This window comes from Suncus etruscus, chromosome 17, assembly GCF_024139225.1.
Source record: "Suncus etruscus isolate mSunEtr1 chromosome 17, mSunEtr1.pri.cur, whole genome shotgun sequence".
Taxonomy (NCBI): domain Eukaryota; kingdom Metazoa; phylum Chordata; class Mammalia; order Eulipotyphla; family Soricidae; genus Suncus; species Suncus etruscus.
Genome location: NC_064864.1, coordinates 31,843,230 through 31,857,350, shown reverse-complemented (window position 1 = coordinate 31,857,350; position 14,121 = coordinate 31,843,230). Strand labels below are relative to the sequence as shown.

Here is a 14,121-nt window from a genome sequence, read left to right as displayed (position 1 = left end):
CAAAAAATTCTTGGGTTGTCTCTATACAAATAATGAAAAAGTAAACTGAGCTGTTTTTAAAACAAATTCTATCCACAATTGTGCCTCAAAAAATCAAGTACCTTAAAATCATCTTAGCTAAAGTGGCGAATGACTTATACAAAGAAAGCTACAAAATATTGTTTATCTCAAAACAAAGGAAATTACTATCTACTTGTTTATACAGAACTCATAGCAGCTATGACTATTTTGTTAGACTAATATTAGTTAAAAAAATCTGTTTCAACAGATGGCCTTATGATGGAAATAAATATCAGATTTATTAAATGATTAACTTGGTAAGTTACTGCCTCCACCAAACAAATAAAAGAGGACACAAGGAGATAAAAGCACATTTCTTGCTCATGGATTGAGAGGATTAATGTAATTAAAATGGCAATACTTCTCAAAATATTGTACGGATTTAATACAATTCCTATAAGTATACCCACTAAATTTTTCAATGAAATAGATCAAACACTCTTGAAATTCAAATGGAACTATAAACCACAGTGGGGAAAAGAAGATTGGAGATGTTATTTTTTTCCAACTTCAAATTGTACTATAAAGCACTAGTGCATGTTCATCCAATACTACATGATATTGGAATCAAGTCAGACCCTCAGATCAGTGGAACAGATTTGAATATCCTGAGTCTGACACTCAGGTAAATGATCTTTGGAAAAGGGGCAAGAAACATGTAGTGGAACAAGGAAAGCCTCTTCAATGAAATGGTGGTGGGAGAACAGGTCAGCTACATGCAACAAAATTAATTCAGACCTCTTTTTTATCCTGTCATGCACAAAAGTCAATTTAAAATGGATTATAGAGCATTATATCAGACCTGAAATCTTACAAAACATAGACAAAAATGTTGGCTGAACTCTCCATGTCATTGAGGCTAATGGCGTCTTCAATGAGGAAATGCCACTGACCAATCAAATGGAAATAAAGACACATAGGACTATATTAAATTAAGAAGCATCTGCACCTCAAAGGAAATGGAGACTAATATACAAATATTGTGTACAGAATTGGAGAAATTATTCACCTAGTACCCATATAATAAGGAGTTAGTGTCTCAGATATTTAAGTACTTGTAAAGCTTAGTAAGAGAAAAGATCTAATTCCATAAAAATGGCAACAATAAACAGACATTTCCTCAACAAAAAACTTCAGATTGCCAAAAGTCACATGAAAATTGCTCCACATTATTAATCATCAGGGAGATGAAAATCAAACCAACAATCTAGTGTCATCTCACAACACAGAGAATGGAATGCATCCAAAAGAACCTGAACAACCCAAGCTAGTGTAGATGCAGGGAGAATGGGACTCTCATTCACTGCTGATGGAAATGTCAACTGGCCCAGTCTTTTTGGAAAAAGGTGTGGTTGGTTATTCCTCAAAAAACTAGAACTCGAACTTCCATAAGACCCAGCAATACCACTACTAGGAATATACCCTAGTCAAAATATAGGGCCCTAAAATAATATGCAGAAGAGCTCTATACACTCTTATGTTCATTGCAGCACTATTCACAATAGCCAAAATCTGGAAACAACCCAGGAGCTTTTAAACAGGTGAGTGGATAAAGAAACTATGCTATATCTACACAATAGAATACTATATACAGTTGCTAGGAAGGATGAATTCATGAAATGTCCTTATGAATGGATGGATATGGAGAATATTATGTTGAGCAAAATGAGTTAGAGGGGGCGTGATAGGCATTGAATAATCACACTCTTTTGTGGAAGATTAAAAAATTAGTCTGGTAATAATATCCAGAAACTATAGAGATGAGCCAGGAGGACCAGTAATGTAAAAAGCTTACTACAAATAGTGGGGGTGTGCAGTTAGAGTAGAGAAGGGACCACTATGACAATGTTAGTTGGAAATGAAAATGATGATTGTGGATAAGAACTGAATGCTGGGGGCTGGAGAGATAGCACAGTGGTAGGGCTTTTGCCATGCACGAAGCCAATCCAGGACACACAGTGGTTTGAATCTGGAATGCCATATGGTCCCCCATGCCTGTCAGGAGCGATTCCTGAGTGCAGAGAAAGAAGTAACCCCTGGGCGCTGCTGGGTGTGACCCAAAAATAAAAAAAGAAAAAAAAAAGAACAATGCTGAAAGGAGATAAAATGGTGTGTCTAAAAGGCAAAAAAGGAAGAGAGAGAGTGTGAGAGAGAAAAATGTTATCAGCCATAGAGGCAGGCAGGGGAAAAGGCAGGAATGTGGATGGGAAGGAAACTGGTAACATTGGTGGTGAGAAATATGCACTGGTGAAGAGTATTAATCATTGTATGACTGAAAGACAATCGTGATTTTGTACCTGTATCTCACAGAGATTGAATTTGCAATTTATTTAAAAAAAATAAAACATCAGAGAAAAAAAGAAGTTATCCAGAGAACTGTTGAAAAGGGAGAGTGAGAGGGCTGTGCAAATAAATGGTGAAGCTGTGTTTGGAAGAAGATAAGGATACATTCCTACAGAAAGTCATTCATGTGGAAGCTAGGAGTTTCTTCGTGGGCTATTGAGCAAGGAGTTGACAGCTGTGGGTCTTGCTTATGTAGATGAAGGACTGTAAGCAGAGATTTGAGGACATGCTGATGAGGCCCTAAAAAAGTGAGGCCCAGTGTAAAGAATGAAGTTTGCAGAATGCACCAGGTGAGACCCGGACTCCAGGGACCCTGACAGACTCTTCAAAACACTCTCACACATGCTTTTCTGCATGTGATGCACATGAATGCATGATTGTGGTTTTTATTTTTAAAAGAGAGAATGAAAGAGGGATTTTATCTTTGGTAAAAAAAAAAATGCCACTTCAATCCATGCTAAGAATAAGTGGAAAGCAGAGCTGAATAGATCCATTTGTCTGGGAGCTGAGTTTGGAGAGGGACTGATGCCAAGTACTAAGTCTCAATATTTCCCAGTCCTGCTCAGAGACAGACATATGGCTCCTCTGTCTAAGTGGATGGATCCCATCTTAGAATGTGTTTCTTTCTCACTGCCTTGTCATACTGGAAAGTCTATGAAATATTTTTTTTCTTGTTTGCTTGCTCTTTTGCTTGGTTAGTTTTGTTTTGTGAACTTGTCTTAGGGTGGTTTTAAAAGGACAGTGGATTGAAGTCTACCAAATTGGGGTTTCTATTTCTTCTGCTGCCCCATTCAGAGACTAACTTCACATAGAGGTTTTCTTTTTCTTCTGTGTACCAGGAGATATTACTTTGGACCTGGGTCTTGGAAGCTGCAAGAAAAATTCTGAGAGTAAAAAAGAGGTTCTACTAGACTTGCACTTGTCTTCTGTAAGTCTTCCACTTATAAATAGAAATTCACTACATGTTTCGTTATTTTGTTTTGGCAAGTCTCACTCAGCAATGGTTTGGGGGCTATGCAGTTTCCAAGATGGAACCTGGACCTACTGCACACAGAGCACATACTCCAGTCTTGTGAACTAAGTATGTCCTGGCCTCCATCTACATTTGTACATTTACTACCCCCTTTGAGAAAGTCATCCCCACTGATGAAAGGTCAGAAAACTGAGTGTATTAATTTTTTAATTTGGAGCAAAGGTGACTCATTCTTATTTTAATTAAGGCTCACGTTCTGGCTTTTTATCATAAGTCCCTTCAAGTTCCCTTACATCTTCCTTTCAGATGTAGCCTGAGGTGGGCTGGGGTGATAGCACAGTGGGGTGGGCATTTGGCTTGCACGCAGCTGACCCGGGTTTGATTCCTGGCATCCTATATGGTTCCCCAAGCCTTCCAGGAGTGATTTCTGAGCACAAGTGTGTGAGCAGGAGTGTGCCCTGGGTGTGCCCCCTCTCCAAATAAAAGATGCAGTCTGAGGAAATGGAGGCAGATGCTACCTGCTCTTCAGGTGCCTAAAATCCCAGAATACATATATATTTAGATCTCTGTGCCAAGGACCAGTCCCTCTATCAAATTCTCTTTTCCTTTCCAGCCCCGGGAGAAAATTTAAGAATCTTATAATACATGGGAGAAATCAGAGAATAGTATGCTATGTGAAGTCAAATAGAATTAGAGTGACAGATATGTCATGAGTGGAGTATAAATAATACAGTAATGGAATAAAAATGCCCAGAGGCATTAGAACCTGAGAACTGGTCTTCAGAATTAAGTTTACATGAGGACAATGTTGGTAGGACACCGGGACAGTGGTGTAGTGGTTGTGGTATTGGAACATTGAACCATAGAATTCTACCAGTAACAGTATTGTAATTAATAGTGCTTAAAATAAAATTAAAACAAAAGTCTTCTGCTTGAGATAATGAGACTTCCTGCCCACATTCTTTGTGAAACTAAGAACTCACGGACTATAAAATAAAGCATCATAAAGCCAAACATGGAGGTTCCAGTTTGCAGAGAAATCTGTGTCCACAGCCTGGCATTCTGGTGTGTTTCCATGGCATGGAGTCTACTGGACTTCTAGAGAAAGGGAGAATGACAAGCTAAGAAAAAATCTTTTACCTTACTTTCTCCTCTCTGCCCCCAATAATGCCTAGGCTCTAGCACCACACTTCCTTTAAAAGACCTTCACCTAAAAGTCCAGAATCATATTGTCTTTTATATTGTGCTTCCATGTAATTATGGTCCAAGAAGGGTTCTTGAGAACTAAGACTTTAAGACCTTGCAAAACTTCTCTGTGGCTAGTGAAACTGGTAAAGAATTATACAAAGGAGTGAAGCATAGAAATTATTTGAAAGATCACATTTAGCAAAAATGGAAAGAGTGCACAGAATATCTAATCATTGGAGAAGCCCCTATAGCTGAATTTTTTTTTTTTTTTTTGGCTTTGGGTCAAACCCAGTAGTCGTCAGGGGTTACTTGTGGCAGATTCAGGGAAACATATGAATACCATAGATCAAACCCAGGTTGGTCAGGTGCAAGGCAAACTGTGGTATATATAGCTCCATGTATATGCCCTTTTGGACGAATGTTTTTAAGTACTAGTAATAGATATCCAAAAGTAAACTTGCTGTGCCTTATGGTACGTCAATTTTTAATTTACTAGAACTCTTCATACTGATGTCTACAGGGGTTGAATCAGACAATATTTTCAACAGCAGTGAATGAGAATTCCTTTTTCATCACATCCCCATCAGGACAGACTATTCTTACTTCTTTGATATGTGTAATTCTCACAGGTGTAAGATGATTTCTCATTGTTTATTTGATTTGAGGAGTGTCTGTTCATTTCTTCTCCTCATTTTGAATATTTGTGGTTGAGCCTTATAAGTACTTTTTATATCCTAGAAATCAAGTCTTTAACTGATATACTGAGTTTAATATATTTGAATATATAAATTTTAATATATATAGCTCACGTTCCTTTTGCTATGCTGAAACTCATTAGCTTTATATAGTCCCATTTTATAATTTTTAATTAAGTTTTAAAGTTTTAATTAAATTTAATTACAAATTACATATTAATATATAAATTAATTATATATTATATAATCATTAATATGTAACACATATTAATTACGTATTAATATATACATTAATTATATATATTTTTATTTTGTTGCCTCTGCCAATAGTATCAGGTCATTGATGATGGCTTTGAGATGCAAATCTTGGAGCATTCTACCTGTATTTTCTCAGAGTACTTTATAAGTGGTTGTGGGATATATTGTTCTGGATTTGATTATTTCTCAAGGTCTTTGATCCACTTTGACTTTCATGTAAGGTGTGAGATATGAATTGGTTTAATTCTTGCAATTAGTTATTCTATTTCCCCAGCACCATTTGTTGAAGGGGCTATCTTCACTCTTTCATTTTCTAGCTTCTTTATTAAAAATTAGTTGTCCATATATATGGGCTTTGTCGTTGGGTATTTGATTCTGACACATTGATCAGAGAACCTATTTATATTCCAGTAGTATGTAGTTTTTTTTTTTTACTATAGCTTTATAATACAGTTACAAATTAGATAGTGAAATACGTTTATGTTTCTTATTTTTCAATATGGTTTTGGTTATTTGAGGTTTCTTCAGACATCATACAAATTTTATTATTAACATTTATAAGACCTTGAGGAACATTGTCTAAATTTGTAGAAGATTGCATTGAGCATATATAATAACCTTTTTAGTAGTCATTTTTATAACATTCTTCTAATCAGTGAGCATGGAATACTTTTCGATTTTCTAAGAACTTCTCTCAAGTGATATAAAGTTATCATGGTATAGATCTTCCATATCCTTTGTTTTTCCTAGATACTTGATGTTTTTAGATACTAGTTTAAATGGGATAGACTCTTTGATTTCTTTCACTTCTGATTCATTTTTAATATATAAGAACATAACAAATTTTTTAATATTGATTTTGTTACTAGCTATATTGCTGTATTGGTTTATTGTTACTAGGAGCTTTTTGTGGATTCTTTAGGTCTTTCTATGTATATTATCATATCATCTGCAAATAGAGATCACTTGACTTCTTTTTCAATTTGGATCCCTTTAATTTTTATTTTTTGCCTTATTGCCATAGCTAGAATTTCTAACATTAAATTGAATAAAAGTGGAGACAATAAATATCTTTGCCATGTGCCTGCTGATCTCAGAGAAAATAGTTTCAGGTCTTTTACCATTAAGAATGACAGAGAAGGGCAGAGCAGTGGAGCAAGTGGTAAGGTATTTGCCTTGCACGTGCTGACCTTGGATGGACAGAGTTTCGATCCCCTGGTGTTCCATATGGTCCCCCAAGCCAGGAAGTGATTTCTGAGTGCATGGCCAGGAGTAACCTCTGAGCATCACAGGGTGTGGCCAAGCCAGGAAGTGATTTCTGAGTGCATGGCCAGGAGTAACCCCTGAGCATCACAGGGTGTGGCCAAAAAAAAAACAAAAACCAAAAAAAAAAAAAAGAAAAGAATGAGAGAGAGAGAGAGAGAGAGAGAGAGAGAGAGAGAGAGAGAGAGAGAGAGAGAGAGAAGTGTATGCCCAGAGACATACAGGAGAGAGGGCATTGGGGAGAGTGAGAGGGAAACTGGGGACATTGGTGGTGGGAAATGTGTGCTGGTGAAAATTGTTGTACATTATTTGGCTATAAATAAATAATGAACAACTTTATTGTAGAATAAAAACCAACTAATATGAACAACTTGTAACCATGGTGTTTAAATAAAAAATAAAAGAATGATACTGGTTTTAGTTTTTTTTATAGATTGACATTATTATCTTGAGGAAGGTTCCCCCATCCTTATTTTGTTGTGAATATTCTTTATAATAAATGGATCTTGGATTTTGTCAAAAGCTTTCTCTGTATCAATACATATATTAATGTGCTTCTTATTTTCTTTTTATTAATGTAGCGCATTACATTAATTAATTTGCATATGTTGACCCATTCTTGTTCCTTTTATATGAATCCCACTTGATTGGGGGTATATGATGATTTTATTGGATTTGATTAGTTAAATTTTTGTTAAGGCTATTCTTCAGGAATATTGTTCTGAAATTTTCTTTTCTAGAAATGTCTCTGCTTTGGGTATTAGTGTCATTGAAAGTATTAGGGAGGATTTTTTTCATCGTTAGTGTTTTGGAAGAGCTTTAGGAATAAAAATAGTAAATCTTATGAAAAAGTTTGGTGGAATTCACTAGTGAACTCGTTTGCACTCTACAGATATTCTTAATTACTGTTTTAATTTCCTTGTGATTTTATTGTCACTCTGCTTTCTGCCTTAGTATGGCCAATATTTTGTCTTTAATGTCAGTAATCTAATCTTTGCATGTTGAATTCTGTACCTGTGACCTGCTATTATGATTTTTAAATTCTCCAATTTTATTATATAAATTTTTGGATACCCCAAATTAGTCCTTTCAGTTGGCTGAATTGTTCTTTCAATGATTTGCCTTATTTCTATGGCCAATGCTTGGATTGATTGATGGTGATGATTAAACATTAAACATTGATTTAAATTCTCATTAATGAGGCTTGAGAGTTTATTTTAACTGGATGATTTTCTGGGACTAGTCACCCTGTCTGGCAGAACATGTGAATTTCTTTGTTCTCCATTGTTCTTAAAGATTTGGGGTTATGGAAATTGAACTTCAGGTTTCCAATTGTCTTAGAGTTGAACTTTTTCTTTATATTTCAACAACCCCCCTACTCCTTATAGTTTGTTACTCTAACAGTTCTTTGTCCTTAATATGCAATTTTAGTGTTTATATGGGTGAAGATCTAATAACCCCTTTACAAAGAGGATAATTGTGTAGATATTTGAGAGACGATGTCAAAATTAACAATAGTTACTGCAATGAAAGGAGTGAAACTGGCTTTTGAGTTTACAGGGTAGACAGTCCCAGGGGAGCCCTGGAACAGTCACCCAAAGCAGTGTAGGAGGGAATGGGCAGGAGACTATTTAAAATCCTTGATATACCTAAATGACAAACGAGGCTACCATAACCAGTATGGATTTATCACGGCATGCATTTGGTTCAAGAGGTAGACGGCAGAGAAGATCCAGTCTAAGAGAGCCAGGGAACAGTCACCCATGGTGGCACAGGAGTAATGAGACAAGAGTGATCTACTTTTTCAAAAATAATTTTCTCCAAAGACTTGTCCTTTATGTCTTATTCCTCTGCACTGCGCATACCATTTGAAGAATGGACACTGTGATAGACTTTTATTCAGGTTTTACAATGATTCACAAATTACACTGCAGAGACTTTGATTTGATTTGATTTCTATGCCCTGTCCTGGACTGGAGAGATGGACTGGAGGCTCATAATCAGATTCATCGTGACTCCAATTCATTATTCCACAAGCCCTTGGACACAGGTCCCATCTGTATACACAGAGTGTGGAAGATGGAACTTCTCTAAACTCAGAGTTCTAGAGACCACTAGATTTTGCAGAATGGCAGTTTCCCTCCTCATGCAGTTCCTGAACCTTCCCCCTCATTTCCCAACCACAAGTCTAGAGGTGACCCTCAGAGATCGACATTTTAATAGGAACTGCAATCAGTACTTCTGCACATAGAAGTTTGCAGCAGTAAATGAAATCAAGTCCCTTGACTCTCAAGAGTTTTGAAATCTATAAGAAGACTTTAGTTCAGCCATGCTAGCTATGGGGATCAATAGGCTAAGTTGGATCCAAGTCATGGCAACTGTTTGCTGAGCTTTTTCCCTCTTCTGTCTGTGCCACGCTATATTTCTGTCTATCAGCATTTGCAATGCTAAAAGTTCTTCTGTGTTAGTAAAATTTGTCTGGCTAATGATACAATAAAGTAACCCATGATTATATTTCAAGTTCACTTAGTTGTAGAATTCTTTGTACAAAGCATTGGGGATTCCAATTGTGCAGGTAGGAAAGGATTTTGGTGAATAAAAAGTTCTTAGGGCCTCTAAGAATTATTAGCCAACTTCCTTTGGGTGACAGGATCAAATAAAGTGTCAACATAGTCTCACCAACTGGAAAGGGAATGAGTGAAGTCCCATGGCTCAAGAGGGTACAATCACAATGCTTTTGTGTGAACATATGGAATAGTATGCCACAGTCTGTGGAGCAAGCCTGCCCCAGGGGTATCAGTGGGGCCATCTAACTAAGACAGGAAGTTTTCACTTCTCTCTGAGGGATAGTTTTCTTGCAGATGCCATCAAAAGAAACTTGAATAAGAGCTTTTCTTTCTAACCTGCTTCTTCCAGACACAAAGCAGATATGATCGACTTGGTGCTTTCTTCCAGGTGGTTTGATCCTTTAGCCATTTTCAATTCTTTCTTCCTAAGGGCCATGTCATAGTGACACTCACAACTCGCCCCTTGTTCACTTTCATCTGATTCTGCTTCATCTGGGTGGGGCCACCAGCTATCTACAGTTTATCTCAGGGCCAGTACCTCACCAAGAAGTCATCCAGACTCATCTTCCTGGATCTGAAATTATTAGGAAATCAAAAACCATCAATAGCCACTTACCTTTTGAGTCTTATTTACTTCTCTTTTTCTTCATGAGCTTAGAGTTATTGATGAATGGGCAGAGTCAGACAAAACTCTAAATGTCCACTTACCACTGCTAAAGCCATATTGAGAAAGATGGTTTGATATTAATATCCTTCCACTTCCCGAAAGAGTTGTACCTCCTTCTCCTCCCTAACTCCTAGGCCCAACCCAGGGGATAAGATTGTGTGCCCCACAGTCAGTCCTTGCACTGACATCCCTCATGGGGTTCCAGATGATGAAAAAATAAAAAATACAGGGGAGGAATTAGTATTAGCTGTAGCTGGAATTAGTATTAGTGTTCATATTAGTATCCTTGGGGTCAGTGTTGCCCACTTCCTAATTAACTCTTACTGAGAGACCAGTTTTGGGCATGGAGGTTACCCAGATCAGGGCCCTGGCCACTATTTCTTTGGTCTGGAAAGGAACAATACATTAGAAGCTCACCTGGATTGGAGATACTTTCTTCCACAGTGGGGCCTTTAAAAGGAGAGTTATGTTAACATCTCCAGTGGATGGACAGAGTCCCATTTCTTCTCCCCATCTTGGAAACCCAGACAAAGAGGCATAGAAAACAGTCTATACTGTGACCATACCATGGCAGTTAATTGAGATAAAGATGAACTATTTTATTTATTTATTTATTTTTGTGGGATTAAGGTGTGGACTGCCAAGTTCCAGATAGCTCTCAGAAGCAAGGACTTCCTGCATCCTTGAGCTGATGCTTTGGATGAGTCAGGACATTGGCTATGTCTTCCCATTTGTCTACAAGTCCAGTTGGCTCACAGGGTGAGACAACCACAGTCAAAGAAATATATTTGTTTAATATTTCTTGAAAAAGTTGCACCTTCATATAAATTATTATATTATTATTATATTATTATAAACCATTACACTTTTAAATTAAGACTTTTTTTCTGAGCCATCAATCTCCATTACTAAACTGATGTTGGAAAAGTTGGCACTCTTGCCTGGTCAAATAAAATGTTTCCTTGAAACATTTCATCTTCTTTTACCTGACCTCATCTCTAGGATTCAGTTGCACACAGAGGACACAAAATGTCCAGGGCCAATCCTCTTACTCCTGAGGATGTCAGCTCCCTCAGAAGAGCCTTTTTTGTCTATTTTGTTTGCCACTCATTTTTTACTGTTCCTCATACTATGAAGTTAATTTCTCCAAATGATCTAACGGGGAAAATTTTCTGTCTTTGTGACTAGATATCTAGTTTGCACAGGCCACCACTGTTCTAGCAAAGACAGTCTCTAATCACTTAAGTTTTTGGATTTGAGATTACAGGTTGTGTTTGGGGTTTACTTTTGGCTCTGTGCTCAGAAATCACTTCTACTGGGGCTCAGGAGACATATGTGATTAAAATCAATCAGCTTTGTATGAGGCAAGCATTGTATTGTCTCTTTGGCCCTCTCTTTTATTTAGCTCTTAACTTTTTTTTCTTTCCACAAATAGTGGGACATTGATTTTTCTGATAGTTTTCTTTGTCTTGTTTGGGAAAGCAAGTGGCAAGGTCTCCCTAATTGATTTAACAGTGAAGTGATGAATGTCAGGATTGGAAGCCCATAAGAATCCATGCAAAAAGTTACTTGATGTCCTTATTTTCCCCAGGGAGGGCAATTACGTATTTTGCAAAAAAAAAGCAGCAGGTAATTTGTCATATGAAGATAAGCAATATTGGTTCTAATCTTATCTCTTTCTGCATAGACTCTATCAGAGCATTTGAGTCTGTCCCATGGCTTTGCTATTTGTTCTCTGTTTATAGCAGCTAATCCTACATACATCATTAACCACACTTTTCAGTCCTCAGACAATAGGAAAAACATTGAGGACTAAGTCCAGGTCTAAAGGAAGTCTTCAAGCAAGTAGCATGACTATTGAATGCTTTATTGACACATCTCAATGATGTTCCTCAGTTCTTGTTCAGAGTGATTATTTCTAACTATTATTGTCATGGTAATCTTTTCTGCCCAGATTGTACACCCCCTATCATTTCAATTGTCTTTAAGTACTATTTTCATAATATGTGTTATTTTTTATACATTTTGAAGATGAGTTTTATCGTTCTATGTCTGTCCCTCCCTCTCCCTTAGACTTATTTCATTTAGCATGATTCTCTCCTTGTCTGTTCATGTATAGTCAAATTTCTTGGAATCCCCCCAGTTGCTCAAGTTTGCAAGTATCTGGAATCATTTGGTACTTCTATTGAAAGGATTCTCAGCTTTGCCATTTGTTTCTTGACCTTTAAACAGGGACAACTTTATTTCCTGCCCTTGTAATTAGGTGTCCACATGATGGTTGTGTCTTAGTCACTGTATCTCTCCCCTAGTATATGAATTGTGACAATTAAATGTAATTTTTCAAATACTACGATTATGAATTCAAGAGCTACATTTACTATATGGCAATAGACTGGATTGCAGAATGGGTCAGGTCCATTAGCAACCTATTTCATGCTGTGTTATTGCTTTTTGTGTTTAATAGTGACTTCTCTCAAAGCTCCTGAAGATTCATCCTTTGAGAAAAAAGGTACATGGACATTTTTTGAAGGTAAGTATTGCATATTTCTTTAATATAAAATGCTATATCTCTTTAAATTTAGATAATAGAAAATGAATAGAGAAGGAAGAAAGGACCCTAATGTTTTGGTTTTGCCCTATCAACAACTTTTTTGACTCTAAACTTAACTCCAGTGTAAGATGGGAATATATAGTTATATTAGCCCATGGATTTTATAAATCAAAAGCTCTAATATAAGTTCTTTATTTTGTTTTTCTCCAGAATTTCTACTCCTAAATGATGTTAGGGAGGAACCTTCAAGTAACATTGATCTGAAAATTGCATCTATCATGACTATTATATCTCTGGTTTGCTTAACAACTTGGCATTATGAAAACAGTTAGAAAATCTCTTAAGCTGTTTTTTTTTTTTAACTCATGATAGATCTGTAAAAAATGTTGATCTCTAGATATTCTGATAGAGTTAGAACTTGTTTAGAAATCACAGAAGGGGGCTAGGGTAGGTCAAAGAACTGGAACAAATATGAACCGTTGGGTTCTATCTCTGCAAATATATGCCCACCTCCTCACCCCCATCAACATTATGAGGCTCAGATAGCCCTTGAGCACAGATAGGTTAGATTGGTTAGCTTCCTGCACTGCCCTCAAGCAGATATTTGCAAAGTCTGGATACAATTTTAGTTGCCACGATTTGGTGCTATTAGCACTGATTGACAGAGGCCCAGGATGCTGTACACAGGTCAGTTACCACCAATAAAGAATGATCTCTCTCAAGAAATAAATAAATGGGATTACATCAAACCAAGAGGCTTCTGCACTTCAAAGGAAACAGTGACTAGGATACAAAGGCCACCCACAGAATGGGAGAAACAACACTCATAGATGAGGGGCTAATATCTAAGGTATACAAGATATATGTTCTTTTGGGGGGGTCACACCCAGTGACCATCAGGGGTTATTTCTGGCTATGCATTCGGAAATCGCTCCTGGCTTGGGGGACCATATGGGACCCCAGGGAATCAAACCTGTGGTTCGTCCTAGGCTAGGGCTTGCAAGGCAGGACACCTTACCTCTAGAGCCATCGCTGTGGCCCAAGATATATGTTCTTGACAGAACTTAACAAGAAAAAAAATATAACCCCATCAAAATATGGGGAATAGAAATGAACAGATATGTCTTCAAAGAAGAAATACCTATGACCAGAAAGCACAATAAAAATGCTCCACAGGGAGCTCCATCAGGGAAATTCAAATCAAAACAGCAATGTGATATCTCATGCTACAGAGACTGGCACACATCATAAAGAACAAGAACAACCATTGCTGGCATGGATGTAGGGAGAAATAAACTCTTATTCACTGCCTGTGGAAATGCTGTCTAGTTCAGCTTTTCTGGAAAACAATCTGTATATTCCTTAAAAATCTGGACAATGAGCTCCCACATGATCTAACAATACCACTCCTAGGGACAGATAGGGACATACCCTAGGACCACAAAAACATAATACAATAAAGCACTCTGTACTTCTATGTTCATAGCAGCACTATTTCTTTTCTTTTTTTTTTTTGATATTTCTAGGGTCTGTATGCCTTTTATTTTTAATAATTT

At 37.0% G+C, this 14,121-nt stretch overlaps 1 protein-coding gene across 1 annotated transcript in view; it reads left to right on the top strand.

Moving 5' to 3' along the window:
* Positions 1-14,121, top strand: part of VSTM4 (V-set and transmembrane domain containing 4) — a 109,808-nt gene that overhangs the window by 18,940 nt on the left and 76,747 nt on the right. The window contains exon 3 of the mRNA XM_049790719.1: positions 12,479-12,544. Within this exon, the coding sequence (XP_049646676.1) occupies positions 12,479-12,544 (66 nt within the window). The remainder of the gene's footprint in view (positions 1-12,478; positions 12,545-14,121) is intronic.